A 16,680-nucleotide genomic window follows, 5' to 3' on the forward strand; every position below is an offset into this window, starting at 1 on the left:
CCTACTGAAAGAAGTCTGATGAGGAAATGTGGTGATTTCCGAAATAGCTATCACTTCTACCATTTTTTCAAATTATTGTTGCTTTTCCACAATAAGTTTTCATTAAAAAAACGGCCTCGAGCTCGAGTTCGAAATGAAACAGAATCATTTAATTGTGTTTAATTAAAATCGAAGTGAAATTTGTAAAACCAATTTATTTCAAAATGCGCAAAGTGCTTTTGGTTAATAAGGAAGGAATATACTTTATTGCAGTACTGTCAAATTTAAAAGCGCTTTGCGCAATAAAAAAAAAGTGATTTTGAAAACTACACTTGCAAATAACAGAGGTTAGTTTATTTTTTTTAAACATAATTTTTTTAAAACACATAATTTTGAAAAAATACACCAAAAGAATAAATAAACTTCATTTAAACTAATGGAAAAAACAAAATAACGAAATATAATACCGCTTTCTTACAGTATCAATTTGAATTGCACATTTGTATTTCTCAGTTTTGAAAATAAAAGTTTTTTGTTAAAATTTGTCAAGTTTGGACACGCATATCTCCCAGCCGAAAAACGATAGAAAGCTGAAAACTTACCCTTTATGTAGAATTTAATGGGGAATAAACCTGCGTTTTTTTAAAAATTGAGTTTTGAGCACGCTTGGCCCCAGTGTGCGTCGTGAGCGTGCGTGAACGTGATTTAAAAAAATATAGTAGAAGGTGAGTGTGTGTGATTTACAAAACCATCAACGTGGGCGTGCGTGAACTTGAGCCAAGATCACTCACGTGCCCATCTCTAATATGCATACATAATATGCATGCATATGTAGGTATGAAATTTGTGAGCGAAACCAAAAAAAAAAATCATTTTACTTTTTTATATTTAAACCTTAAATTCACAACTTCAAATCGATAGAAAAAGGAAATGGGAATCAAATTTTACAAATGCTTTGGTATTTACTCATATTTTGACCTCTTTTAATGAATGCAATTGGTCTCATTCCCATCACTTTTTGCGTGTAGCACGGGAGGTGGCATCTCCCATACAAATCGAATTTTTCATACCACATATGTATCTTGGAAGTATTTGTGGTAGTCCTGGAACTTGGCATGGAAATATTTGAAATAAATCCCATACTCATGGAGAAAAATTAAGGTTATTGGGAAAGGAGGCGTGGCGCGTTCCAAGCATACTGAAACTTTTACGTATTTGTAAATATATATATGGGCAAATCTAAAAAACAGGTAACCTTTGTGTTATTTAGCATTATTTTTAATGTTGTAAACTATATCAAGATGGTTGCTTTTGGGCACATTCATAGACGTATACTTGAAGCCTCAAAAAAAATTTTTATCAATTTGCTGCATAACTTTTGAATTATAAGTGTTAAAATTAAAAAAAAAAATAATGACAACAAGTGATTTTTTTGTAATTTTTATGAGGGGCACAATTAATTATGTCACAACTTTTGAAGCACACTATATACTGCTTTGACATTTGATATGCAATTAGTACTCTTTTGTGTATACTTTATATGTAGTTGGTAACTAAAGTGTGCTTTAAAAACTAACTAAATGGCAAGTAACGAAAAGTCTGTAACTCTACTTTACACAATTTTCAAAATTTTGGGTCGCGTATAGTTTTTGAAGCACTCCATTTTAAAAACTTTTTAAGTATGTATTGTATTCTACAACTAATAACTAGTGAAGCCGCACGGCGTTAAAATTCCCAAAATTGAATTTCAAAAACCTAACAAATATTCCAAATATTAGTCACAGTTATAAGCGATCAAAGTGCCATATTTCATCTAAATCCGTGTAGCCGTTTTTTAGTGAAGAGAGGTCTCGGTCGTGCAGGTTTTTAATTTCATCAAATTTCAAATCACCCTTTACCGATAAAAAAGATCTTAAGTAAAAAAATAAAAGTTTATCGCACATTTACAGGTTAAGGTCTTTAATTTGACCTCTCATTTTTGAAATTCAAAAGAACGCTGAAAATCGAATGACTATCACACAAAATACCTTCTCGTATAATACATAGACATATACCTATACTTTTAGATCGATATATTTTTTTCGAAAAGGTGGCCAGCCTAATTAAAGATATTTTCAAACTAAAGCTTTCATAAATTTGTTTCTAAATATTTGATAAAACTTGTGTATACGTTAACTAAATTCGACTTTTCAAAAGTTATTTCAAACTAAAATCGTCTTAAATCTCTTTCGCCTGACATTGTTATACACGTGTGTTTCAATAGCACATGAACTAATTTGAATTTGATTGTTCAAACACGTTGCAACCCTCCTAAATAAAGGTCAGAAATAAAGAGTTTTCAAACCCATTTCGATTGATACCCATCCTTTAATAATTCGTCGAACTATTGGATTATTTGAATGTAACTTTTTAAACACATGGCAGCCCTCTTCAAACGCTCCAAATGTTCAGACTAAATATTTCTTAACACTCTTTCGTTTGACTCTCGTATTCATATAATTCAGAAAATTTTGCATTAGTTAATTAAATCAAACCTTTCAAACAGATGGCAGCCCTCTTTAAAAGTATTTTCAAGCTAAACTCTTGTTAAGGCTCCTTTCTCTAACATTGCAATATATATTTTAATCAAGTGATAAATTAAGTGATTTTTTAAACATGTGGCAACTCCTCTAAATATAGTCCAGAAATAAAGATTGATACCCAAATTTCCCATAATTCAAATTGAATTTTATTTTTTAAACAGGTGGAAACCCTCCTATAGTTAAGTTAAAAAACAAAGCTTTTCAAAACCATTGCGATTAATACCCATTTTGAATAATTGATAAATTTTTTTAAATAATTTGAATATAGACAAGTTTTTAAAAGGTGGAAACCCTTTTCAAAAAAATAAATCCTTATTGCACATCTACAGCCCGAGCCCTTTAATTTGACACCTCACTTTTGAAAATCGAACAAACGGTACGGATGTGATGGTACTGTTTATTGAAAAATTTGATTTTAATTGTTCAACAGGTGGCAACTCATTTCGAAAAAATAAAACCAGTTTGCACATCTGCAGCACTTTAATTTGACACCCCATTTTTGAAAATCGAGCGAACGGTGCAGATCTTTTATACTGAACAAAAAATGCCTTCGCGTATTATATACCATACCATACCATAGCAAGAGGTGTGCTTTCAGAATAAACCAACTTTTAAAGATAAGAAATTATGCGATCTTGAGCGTAACTTTTATTCCGAAAACATCTTAATTGAAGGCACATTTGGAAAATACGTCGAAAGGATCTAAATCTTTTTATAACTATTTACTAGTCTTGATAACGTTACATATACCTGTAAAATACTTCAAAAAATTTTCTCTAGAAGTGTGTAAAAACCCTGGTTTACTACTTTTTATAATGGTCCATCTTTTAGTCAGAATATCGTGGTATCAAAGCAACTTTTTTTCGACAAAGATTTTGATACTTGCTCTTCCTTAATTCAAGATTTCTAAATTCAACGGCGTCCTCAGTTTTGCCCGATTAGCTCCACTTTTCCAGATAGCGGTACTTGAAATTTTGTTTAAATTTTAACTATTTTATAAAAAAACTCCCTCAGTTTTGAAGATATTTAACTAAAATTTTGCAAATAACCGTTTTTTGATATTACCTTAACTATTCCGTAAAATCATCGAAATCGGTTCACTATAACATCTAACTCCCACACAACTGATTGATCAAAGACGTTGTTTTGCATTATAACTTATAACTGCTCCAATTAAGCAGGTAAAAATTTAGTATAGGTTCAATTTAACATATAGCACGCATACAATTTATTATTCAGATATGAAGTTAGAGTTATAGCGCAAAAACACATATCTGAGTAATCAGTTGTATTGGAGCTATATGTTAATGTGAACCTATTTAGGTAATTTTAAGGGATAATTAAGGTAATATTAAAAACAGTTATATGCAAAATTTTAGTAAAATAACTTCAAAACTGAGGGAGTTATTTATAAAATAGTTAATCTGATAAACGGGGGATACCATTGAATTTGGAACATCCCAATTAAGTGAGTTCAACTTTCAAAATCTTTGCTCAAAAGTTACAACTTGCACAGCGTAATTTGAACACAAATTATTATTATTTTTTTCTATTTCAGCGATCTAAATGTTTATTCCTCGTCTAACTTTTGAAGCACTTGATAAAAATAAATTACACGTATATGTATTTGTCGATTTATTAAGAGATTACGAATAGAAGAATATATAAAACATAGGTGTGCCAACAAATCAAAAAATTTAACTTTTTATTTTGAAAGTGTACCTGTTTTTTAGATTTGTCCATATGATTCTTCGTACGTGTGTTTGCGAGTGAACTCCTCCTAAACGAGTGAACTCCTCCTAAACGACCGAAACGATTTTAATGCAATTTTTTATGTGTTTGTGTGGGTCCCTGAATAGTTTAAGTTCACAACTTAAAACACCAGGTGGCTCTGCAGTTGAGTTAATTCTAAAAATCTTATGCATGATCCGATTTTGCTAATATTCGAGATATATAGATATTGGTAAGGGTAGGAGCAATACTATTGCAAAAAAAGAGCCGCAAAGTGGCGCTGGAGTCGAGTTAGTTCTAAAAATCGTCAAGTGAAGTCATTCGGCGACACTAGGGATCAAAGACAAATTCTTCTTCTTCTTATTTCGCGTGGCAACTACCTAAGCGATTTTTGCCGAGTTCAACAAAGCACGTCAGTCGTTTCTCTTCTGCGTCAACTCGTCAATTGGAAATGCAGTGGGGGCATGCCTCTTCCTACCTTCGCTACCACCAACGGGTTCCGAGTTGAATACTTTCAGAGCCGGAGCGTCGGAATTCATTCGAACAACATGGCGAAGGCAGCGGAGCCACTGTATTTTAATTCGCTGCGCTATCTTTATGTCGTTGTAAAGCTCATACAGCTCATAACTCCATCATCTGCGGTACTCGCCGTCACCAACGCGTAAAGGCCCGTAAATCTAACGCAAAATCTTTCTCTCGAATATTCCAAGTGCCACTTAATACTAATGTTCAAATCACTTAATCACTTGAATTAATGGTTCAAAACATTTATATTCATATAAATTTTATGGCTTGCAAAATTAATCCAAGTCGACTTTTATTTAGTAAGTTACCTTGAAAATCTTCTACAGTTTGAATTAATTCCGTTTATTTCCCACTGTGCAACGCCCTTAAATGTTTCTGTTTTCAGCAACTGCATTTTTTTTTTTAAGGTAAAATTTATCGATCTGACGCATATATGTAATACTTCTATATTGGCAGTAAGGTAACTTCTCAATATCGAAGCATTCTGAAATCAAAGCGAGACAGTCTAGTACCGTTTTTGTGAATGTATTGTGTACGTGAGTGCCGTTTTTGTGTATGTGTTGTGTACATGTTTATTTATAAGCGTATGTGTTCCTTTTCCTTCGCACGTGTTCATTGATATATCTGTACTGTAATGTTTTCGGACGGTACTAGCTCTTACTGCCAATATAGGAGTATTACGTATAATATCTGACGATAAACAGAGCTTTACCGACATATGCTACTGTGTTTGTCCGTGAAAAACGTAAGTTGTTATTTCAAATGTCCACAGATATCTTAAGCAGTAACTCGTTGCGTTCCTATCTAACACACAAATCTTAAATTGACCACGGCTGTAGTTTAAGATGCTATTATAATTAATAGCTTATTTTACTTTAGTTGATAGTTTTTATCTCTAAAATCAAAACTCCTAAAATCAATGTCCACAAACACATATGTATGTTTTCATATTATTATTAGACTTATGTATATACGTGTTCCTATCTCGCTATAGATTCGACATTATCGAACCCACACTGGCGAAAGGCCTTTTGAATGTGAATTTTGTCACAAGCTTTTCAGCGTAAAGGAAAACCTTCAGGTGCATCGCCGCATACACACCAAAGAACGACCGTACAAATGTGACGTTTGCGAACGAGCATTCGAGCACTCGGGCAAGTTGCATCGGCACATGCGTATCCACACCGGCGAGCGACCACACAAGTGCTCCGTCTGCGAGAAGACCTTTATTCAATCCGGACAGCTGGTCATTCATATGCGAACACATACCGGAGAAAAACCTTATAAATGCCCGGTTGAGGGCTGTGGCAAGGGATTCACCTGCTCCAAACAGCTCAAAGTACATTCGCGTACTCACACGGGCGAAAAGCCTTACCATTGCGATATTTGCTTCCGTGATTTCGGTTACAACCATGTTTTAAAGCTACATCGTGTGCAGCATTACGGATCCAAATGCTACAAATGCACGATTTGCGATGAGACGTTTAAGAGCAAAAAGGAGATGGAGGCGCATATCAAAGGTCATGCCAAAGAATTTCCAGATGATGATGACGATGCTGGAGCTGTAGCTGGATCAGCACCGACTAGCAAGAACGGGCATATCGGTAATTCTACATCGAGCAGCTCGTGTGGTGAAGCTATATCAGCGCCTGGTTCACCTATGTCACCAGCCACCTCCACAGCCGCTATCGCCAAAAGACGAATAATAAAAGAGCAGCGTATTGGAGCACCGTCTCTTAGAACAACCTCTTCCATTTTACCCAATCCAGCATCACCCAGCTCCCCTCAGTCTACACTGTCGTCCGGCTCATCGATTGCATCTGCGTCACGTCTCTCTACAGGTTCACCAGAATCTTTGCCCACATCGCCGCCGATTGCGCATGCTTTAGAAATAGATCACCATAGTCGAGACAGTGGGGTGGTTAGCGCCAGCAATAATCGTCAATTATCACTTTCCTTATCCGCTGTAAATTCAAATGAATACAATGCACAGCAGTCCGTTACTTTCATAATTGAAGAATTGCCGACAGACCTAAGCAAGCAGCACATACAACAACAATTGCATCACTCAGCCGCTACAATATTGTATCAAGGCAATCAGATACAGAATTCATTAAACTATCCAACCACAGCAGCTCCATCGACTTATAGTTACCATCAGCTGCAGCACCGCAGAACAGACTTAGATGGGTCTGTGATGGAACCGCCCACTATCAATCCAGCTTTGCTTGAAGCAGCATCAATTGTGAGACAACTCGACATGCTAGATTCCCACCGCGAAGAAGAAACTGGGAATGCGGCAGTAGCGTTAAATCAGCTACAAAGCAGTAAAAATCAGCAGCAGCAGCAAAAACATTTAGAATATCAAAATCGACAAGAACTTAATTCATCTGAGTATGAAATCCAGAGATCGTCAAATACACCAACGACTTCGTATGCATCCCAACGCCTGTCGCTCAGTCACGATCTATCCCAATACGATGATACACTGGAGGCAAACGAATTGATTGAACATTACAAGCGGGGTGAGCTCGCGCGACATGGACTGCACAAAGGATATGCGCCGGTGCCTAAATTTGAGTAAGTTTAAAAAATGAGGTCACTTGTTATCGTACGAAAATCTTTAGGAAATTTAAAATCATCGTAGCTGCGTTGAGAAACTGCTTTATTTTAACTTGTGGCAAACTACACAGTTAGGTGCTTTCCTAGGGTTCGTAAAAAACTGTACATTACTACGAAAATTTACGTTTAGCAGTTTACAAATTACCGTTGACTTTTGAAATTTTTTGTTTTTGCTGACGGTGTACCGTGAATCGACTATATGAAGCCAGGTGGAAGTGATAATTGACGTACACCAATTTCGCTGAAACTTGTCTTTCTAAGGAATAGGTAATTATGAAATACATAGTATGCTTTGATAATTGCCACGCCATCCACTCTTGTGGGCGGAAACATTAAGTTTCATCCGATTTTGATGAAATTTAGTTTGCACTCTCTCTTTTATTATATATATATATCTATATATATATATATATATATATATATATATATATATATATATATATATATATATATATATATATATATATATATATATATATATATATATATATATATATATATATATATATATAATGGGGTAAAATATGTGGTAAAATTTATTGGTGGCAGATATTTGCTGTGACAACTTCCAAAAAGTCACCGTAACAGACTGTGACAAAAGAACAGTCACAATGTTTTTGTAGTAGGATTGCGCCATCCACAATAGGAGCAACAGTCACAGTCGCTACTACGAATTGTGAGTGTTACTAAGTTTATGCCGCAGAATTCTGAATTCTTCATTTCATAATTAAATAAATAATATAAAAAAAAACTTTTTAATATACAACGCTTTTATAAATGGACTAAAAAGTAGAAAATAATATTTCTCAGTCCCATAGAATTTGTTTTGATAACTTTTGATTTTGAAATTTTAGCAAAAGTCATTATAAACAATCTATGAAATTGAAAATGAAAAACGTGGAGCGCATGCAATACAAAGCATTCGATTTAATTGACAATAGTCAAACTACATAACGTAGACCTAAAATTTCTACAGCGAAAGTAGAACTTTGAAATCGATTTTAAGCGGTCGTTATTCATATACCCACATACATACATACATATATTACTTTTCATATCAATTCAAGTGTATTACATGCGCCCCACGCTTTTCATTTTCAATTTCATAGATTGTTTATAATGACTTTTGCTAAAATTTCAAAATCAAAAGTTATCAAAACAAATTCTATGGGACTGAGAAGTATTATTTTCTACTTTTTAGTCCATTTATAAAAGCGTTGTATATTAAAAAGTTTTTTTTATATTATTTATTTTCTACTTTTTAGTCCTGTCTGAATAAAATTTTGCAATAGATATTAAAATAATTCAACGATATTAATAGAAAGGTGCACACACATGCATTTACATATGTATGTACATACAAACGAGCACCAATTAATTTTATTTAAAGAAATGGCGTGTCGTCTATTTCCGCTGTAGCAAACGTAGTACATAGGGCGACATCTAGATGTCATCTACCTCGCCCTATTCACTACAGATGTCGCCCTATGCACTATGCTTTTTTATAGGAGCTTTTCAAAGCAAAGGTCTTATGGTGTCGGGCACACAACATTGAAAGTTTCGGATCCACAACATTGAAAGTTTCTGGACACACAACATTGCAAGTTGATAAAAGCGTTGTAAAATGGTTCCGTTTATGCATAATTGGCGAATTCATGATATGAAGCGCTTTGACAAAGTGGCAGCGCACTAGCGAAAAACTAAACAGTAGGGTTGTGATATTTTCCCCCTTTTTTAAATGTGCAAAACACGTTGGTACCAGGAAATGGTCCATGTTATATCTAAAAATCTATTTGGATTTATTTTATTTTATATTTGAACAAATCCACGCACTTTTTCCAGTGTCTTAAATCATGGTTATGCCACTACATGCTTTTGAATCTAAAAACGTAATAACCCGAGTAAACAGCTGTTTGTGAAAAGCGGCGTTGTTGGACTAGCACTTCGCGTATTCATGAAATGATGCCGAAATTCATGTTTAATTTTCGGAGAGAATTTCAACCCAAACTCACGTATATTAAGCTAGCAGACTATGGTCACGACGCAGAACTCTAACCTTTTGGGTATTTAGTTGCTAATTAGTTACACTATTCCCGATTTAGTTGCTCATTACCTCTAAAAGATACGTGCGATCTGCTAAGTTAGATCTTAACCTAGCAGGTTCCCGATAAGATATCAGAGTTCTGCCAACGGCATATTTAGTTGCTAATTAGTTACACAATTCCCGATTTAGTAGCTCGTTACGGGTTAAACATACATATGATCTGCTAAGTTTAGTCTTAAGCTAGCAGACCATTGCTATATCTTCGGTTCCCGATAAGATATCAGAGTTCTGCAAACGAGATATAGTTAGTTGCTAATTAGTTATACTATTCCCGATTTAGTAGCTCATTACGTGTAAAAGATAGTTGCGATCTGCTAAGTTAAGTCTTAAGCTAGAAGACCATTGCTATATCTTCGGTTCCCGATAAGATATCAGAGTTCTGCAAACGAGATATAGTTAGTTGCTAATTAGTTACACTATTCCCGATTTAGTAGCTCATTACGTGTAAAAGATAGTTGCGATCTGCTAAGTTAAGTCTTAAGCTAGAAGACCATTGCTATATCTTCGGTTCCCGATAAGATATCATATCTCTTCAAACGGCATATTTTGTTGTTAATTAGTTGCACTATTCTCGATTTTCTAGCTCATTACGTGCAAAAGATACGTGTGATCTGCTGAGTTAAGTCTTAAGCTAGCATACCATTGCTATATCTTCGGTTCCCGATAAGATATCAGAGTTCTGCAAACGGGATATTTAGTTGCTAATTAGTTACACTATTCCCGATTTAGTAGCTCATTACGTGTAAAAGATAGGTGCGATCTGCTAAGTTAAGGCTTAAGCTAGAAGGCCATTGCTATATCTTCGGCTCCCAATAAGATATCAGATCTCTTCAAACGGCATATTTAGTTGCTAATTAGTAGGGTTGCCAGACGTACTGCTTTTGGGAGTACACGTACTCCTTTTTAATGCAATGTACTCCCTTGTACTCCCAAAAAAAAATATATGGAAATGTACTCTTTTATTAGTTTTGTACTTCTTTTGTTCTCCTTTTTCCAGCTATTAATATTTTATCATATACAGGGTGTAAAATAATAACTGTCGCACAGTTTTTTTTTTTTGTTTTTAATAAAAGGGACCTTTATAGATTTTGCGAAAATTTTATTAATTCGTTTTTAAATTTTAACCCTCATTTGGGTTTACCAGCGGGTTTGGGAGAAAAGTGCAAGCGGCACGCAAGTCTTCATCGGTTACGTTATTACATATCTTCTGTAAATATAGGCTAATTTCCCCCATTTGGGACCTTTATACTCCATCTTTTGTCCAACATAAGGCCTCATACTCAGCAATCGAAAAGACTCCGAACCGGTGACTAGGAGGACATTCATACGACCAACCCTATACAGTTTTTTTTCTTTTTTTTATACAAAGTCTAAGAAAAAGTACACCTATAAAAGACGTGAGTGCCGCATGAACTTATCTCCCAAAGCTGGCAAATGCAAATAGGGATTAAAATTTTAACCCTAATTAATAAAATAGATGTAAAGTATTTACAAAATTAACAAAAAAATACTCTTTTTCTCTTTTTCGCAACATCTATAAAGGACCCCTTTATTTTTTCAAAAAACCTGTCTGACATTTATTATCTTACGCCCTGTACTTTGCCATTCATATTGTGGCAAACACTACTTGGTAAGCAAAGTTAAGTGTGATAGTGAAAAGGTGTATGCATGGTCGTAGCAAGGTAGGTGCAGAGCGCTCGGGTATAAAAATCAGAAAAATATTAAATTAATTATAATGTTTAATTAAAAAACTGGCCATATATTCAGAAAGAGTTTGGAATTCTTTTGTAGAATTTAGTTTGGGAAAATTTCCTATAAAGGCGGTCATTGAAGAGGTGTTGAGCGAAGGGGGAGTGGACGTAGCACCCCCACCACCTAGGCCCCTTATGGTTCCCTAGGGATGCCTTAGAAAAATCGCCAAATACCACAATTGGGTGCCACGCCCACTCCCCCTTTGATCACCATCTCTTTAACGACCGCCCTTATTGGAAAGCCAGCCATTTAGTTATTTATTTTTAGCATTTATTGTTGCTTTGAAAAAGATTTCTAAAATATCTTTGTTTATTTGTACCTAATTAATGGTAATTTGTAACAATAGATTTCACACAAAATTTAAAAAAAATGTACTCCTTTTTTAGGTCTTGTACTGCTTTTTTTCTATCGAAAATATAAATGTATCTACTCCTTTCTCCGTTTCAAAATCTGGCAACCGTACTAATTAGTTACACTATTCTCATTAGCTCATTACGCGTACAAGATAAGTGTGATCTGCTTAGTTAAGTTTAAACCTAGCATACCATTGATATATATTTGGTTCGTGATAAGATATCAGAGTTTTGCAAACGGCATATTTAGTCGCTCGCAGACAACGTAGTTAATCAGGGCTATTACTGAAACCATCGGTTTTTGGGTTTTTTTTAACTTTATATTCTTTTTCTTAAAAAGGCATTTTTTTAATTAATTTACATTCGTTTATTAAATGGCGTCTAGCAGATGAATGTATGTACATATAGTACGTAATTGGTATTTTACCTCTACTGCTACACAAATATACGGAATTATATAAACTATTAAAAATTTGGAATAAGATAAATATTTAGTATTAACAATAATGCAGAATTTCTGAATTATTTTTAAGATTCAGCGATTTTAAATTTTGTTTAGACAGCATAAACTCGTAGAGTACTGTACGAATCTTCATTACGAACTGATTCAATGAATGCTCCCTGCGAATTTTGAATTTACGTTCGTAGCTCTTAAAATCATCTGTTTTAATTTTTTCTCAGATTAAAAAGGTTGACCTGTAGACCATAGGGTTTTATTTTTTTAAAGAGTTGCTACCTGCTAAAAAATAAAATTAAATTTTTTTAATAAGTTAAATGAACTATTAAGAGTTGGGTATCAATGTGTATGAAAAGGGTTTATTTTTTAACTACATGTAGAGGGTTGCCATCTGCTAAATAAAACCAAATTCCATTGGAATCAAAGTAATAAGGTTATTGAAATAGATTGACATCACCATATGAGAGTCAGACGAAAGAAGTTTTAGAAGGTTTTAGCTTGCAAATACTACGAAGAGGGTTGTCACCTGTTTGTAAAGTCAAATTTAGGTAAAATAAAATAATAATTGTGTCAAATCAAAGGTCTGCGACATCGTATTTGTTATTTTATTACAAATACAGACATTGTCAATCAGTGATTTTTTCTCATTTCATTCCTTTTAAATTACTGGATTCTTGTGTGATATGCCCAGTTTTTTCTTTTGTCTGATACCCATATTGATATACATATTTCAGTTAGCTCATTCCCTTTATTAAACTGAATTTTATTTTTTAAACATATGGCAACCCTTCTACGTGTCGTTCAAAAGTAAAGCATTTTCAAAACCATTTCAATTGATACCCATATTGTAATATCTAATTCATTTAACTTATTACATAATTTTAATGAAATTAGTAACAGGTGGCAACCCGTTTCAAAAAACTAAAACTTTATTGCACATTTACAGGATAAACCCTGACACCTCACTTTTGAAAATGGAACAAAATATATGTATGTACATACCTAGTGTGACCACTTTTCCAAAAACTCATTTACGTACACAAAAGATTGTAGCAACACAAAACTTTAAAGAAAAATTTTAGAAACGATTTTATTGCTGTTTATTAGTCGATATCCAAACACATTTTTGACGCACAAACTTCCGCATACTTATTTGCGAATTGAGAAATATTTAGGTACATACATACATTCAAAGCTGAAATAATGCAATTGCTGCTAAATTACAAAAGTGTCGGCCTATGTAATCAATTCATTGATTTTGAGTAGTTTTCCTGAACGCGTATTTTCCATCTGATGCAATTTCTTTCTTTTGACGCTGCTTCTTTACGAATTCGAAAAATTCCGTACAAGTCATTTTAATGTTGTACCGAACAAACAAAAGATCTCGCAAAATCTCCATTTTCAGTTGTGATTTCTCATCGCTCCAAATCTGATTGATCAAAGAAAATACGCGTTCAATACGCCCACTTTTAATTTTTGTTTTATCTCAACGGCCGCTATACCGCACTTATGCCTCAAAACGAGTCTACGATACGAATGAGTTTAATATATAAAGACTCAAATGAGTTAGTTGAATGAACTGACTCCCTAAGGTGAGCTGGAGTCATTGAGTCAACTCCTATAAATTTGCTGAGTTACCCACCCTTAACGGACACAAGAAAAACACAAATATAGTATGTAGCAGACAGCGTTGCCAGTGTTGGGGATTTTATCGTCATTTTGACGATTTTTTAATGAGGTGTTTACACTTTCCATCAACTGATTCATTATATTTTTAGTTTTCATTAGTCAAAATTTGCATGTTCGTATGTATGTTGGGCGCTCCTATCGATAAAATTTACGTACAACAATATTTCTTCGATTCAATTTACGTACATTTTCGTGATTTTGTGGTTAGCTTCGTCATACGGTACATGGCTACAAATTTACGTACTGTACGTGTCATTTACGTACAGTTGGTCACACTATACATACCCATGTAAATGCTACTAGAAATCAAATTTTCAACTTCAAACTACATTTACAGTAAAAGTACGAAAGTTATCCAAAGACAGGTTGCGTTTTTGAATTTAGCGTCCTCAATTTTACTAAGAAGCAAATTTTAATTTAAATGATATGAGTGCTTCCCTGTGCTACGATGGATCCTGTGATAGCCCTGAATAATTTTTTATAATCATCTAATAACCTCAGATCAACCGCCATTATTCTCTTTCTCAAATATAATATGATCATAACAGGCAGTACCATAATAATACATATAAGTCAGTTTATATTTGCTTAAATTTTTTTATTAATAAAATATAGCGGGCAAAATTCGTCAAGTGTACCAGGAAAAAAGTTTTATGGCAGCAATTTGTTCAAACTCCATCACGTGGTTGCTATGGTTACTGGTAACCAATGTGTAAAAAAATTTTTGATGTCTAAACATCTTTGGTTTCTGTAGGGGTAAAATTTGCCAAGCTGTAACGCATAGCCCAGGAGAAAATTTCGAAGGACTAGCATGTGTATTGCAGCAGAAAATTTTTAATTTCATTATAAGCACTTTGTGTTTACTTGTTATTGAAAATGGTTGCATACATTTAAGCATATGCAGAGTAAGAGGAAATGCGGTACAAATGATTATTACGTCCGATTATGCAAACTCTGCGCATGCATACGGCTATGNGAACACATTTCAAGAGCGGTTGTATATTTTTTGTTAACGTAGTGCTTAATTTGCTATATTCAAAGATGGCTTGAGAAATTGGTGAATCGAGAAGAAAACACGTTTTCTCACTGCAAATTCACAACTGTCAACTCATTTTTCTTAGCCATATTCTTTGTTTACCCGTTGCCACAAATGTCATTCTGCGGGAATGCGCAATCTTGTATTCTATCGTTCTTGCTATGTACCTATATCCGTTGAACACATAACCAAAAAATACCTCGTAAACACATAACCGGGGTAACCGTGTGTCCACTTACTTGCTTTTAATGTTCTAGAGGCATAATAGCAAATGTTATGGGCTCAAATCAATACTTTCTGAGCGCTAGTCATTTAAGAATGTTAATATATGAACCGCGATAATTCAAGAATGTAAATACATAGAAAAATAGGCTTCAAAATACATACAAAGTGCATATAAAAGGTAACAGAAGATAACTTAATGAAATATTTTAGCAAATCTAAATTTTTAATGCCTTTTCTGTTACAGATTGAGTGCTGCAGAAGTCTAGGCGTATATTCAGTCTTTTTTTGACACTACTGATGGAGAAGATTCTTTATCTGAGGACGGGGAAGAGCAGAAGGCCAATATAAGGGATGTCGAAATGTGTCACGCGGAAAATGTCAGTCTCTTGCAAATGTAGATTTAGGAGTAGCCTTTATAGACAGTGAATCGGTCGACGAAGATGAAAAAGAAGAAGCAGCACCAAAGGTTGCGCGTATCCTTTCTGCAACAAGATAGTGGTCCGAGTCGATGTTTGACCTTCGGAATGTGCGTACGTCTGAAACATTGCAAGCTTAACTTTCGCGTGTCCCAAAATGTCGGAGACAGCCACGTGGCTTAAAGAAGCTTTTTTGATTTTAGGTTGGAGTGCAGCCTACCATTTTCGGGCCTTAGCGAAGTTGATCAGTTTTGTTCCGTTATCAGACATTCCGCCGTGAAATTTTTCGAGATCACCAAGATTCCCGTGAAGTTGGCTCCCGAACTTTCGAAAAATGAGGCACTTTTTAGAGTTTTGGCTGGATTTTAAATAGTTCTAGAGTTTCTGACTGGAAATTGCAATAGTTCTGGGGAATTTCGGGCAGAAATCGAAAAAAAAAAACGATTTGAGGGACCAACTTCACGCGGCCTCCTTTTTTCCAGGGAAAAAGAGTTCTGATTCCATACTCCTGTTTACGATAAAGAGTTCTAGAATTCTAAAAGGGTTTTGTAAATAGTTTCGCAAAAAAATCCAAAATTTTTTATTTGAGCAGTTTTACCTAATTCTGTCACCTCTAAACTATAGTATAGAGAAAATTAATAACATAAAGCTAATTAAATATCATCGTAAAATCAATATTAGGGATCAATATCGATATCAATATTATAGCAATTCCAAACAAATTGGAACAAAAAAAATTTCCGCGTTCTATTAAGAGTTGAAAGTTCTTAACAAAAACAAAGGGCAAATTTTTGTATTAAAAGTTTTTTGTCCGACAAATAGTGAAAATGTTATAAGCAAAACCAATCGGCAAATTTTTATTTACAAAAAAATTTCATTTTTTTTTTCAAAGTTCAGTTGAGAGTTCTGAGTAGCCACCCCGGGTGTTCTAACCAAAACTCTAAAAAAGTATTTTTGTCCGTCCAATAGTGAAAATGTTATAAGCAAAAACAAGGGGCAAATTTTTATTTACACAAAAAATGTCAGTTGTTCTTCAGAGTTCTTTTTGCTTATAACTTTTTTTCTTTTGGTCGGACAAAACAACTTAATAAGAGTTTTAATTGGAAGTCTCGAGGGGCTTCGCAGAACTCTCAATGGAACTCTGTAAATAAAATATTTTTTTTTATATAACGATGAGTTGATGATCAGTTTCAAAATTATGTTTTTATT

General features: G+C 34.2%; 1 protein-coding gene across 1 annotated transcript in view; it reads left to right on the plus strand.

Annotated features, from left to right (window-relative positions):
- The window catches only part of Kr-h1 (Kruppel homolog 1), a 96,483-nt gene that overhangs the window by 65,782 nt on the left and 14,021 nt on the right, over window positions 1–16,680 (plus strand). The window contains exon 2 of the mRNA XM_017613206.1: window positions 5,812–7,397. Coding sequence (XP_017468695.1) covers window positions 5,812–7,397 — 1,586 coding nt within the window. The remainder of the gene's footprint in view (window positions 1–5,811; window positions 7,398–16,680) is intronic.

This window comes from Rhagoletis zephyria, unplaced genomic scaffold (assembly GCF_001687245.7).
Source record: "Rhagoletis zephyria isolate East Lansing unplaced genomic scaffold, Rhagoletis_zephyria_1.1 Rzeph_scaffold_00627, whole genome shotgun sequence".
NCBI classification, from domain to species: Eukaryota; Metazoa; Arthropoda; class Insecta; order Diptera; family Tephritidae; genus Rhagoletis; species Rhagoletis zephyria.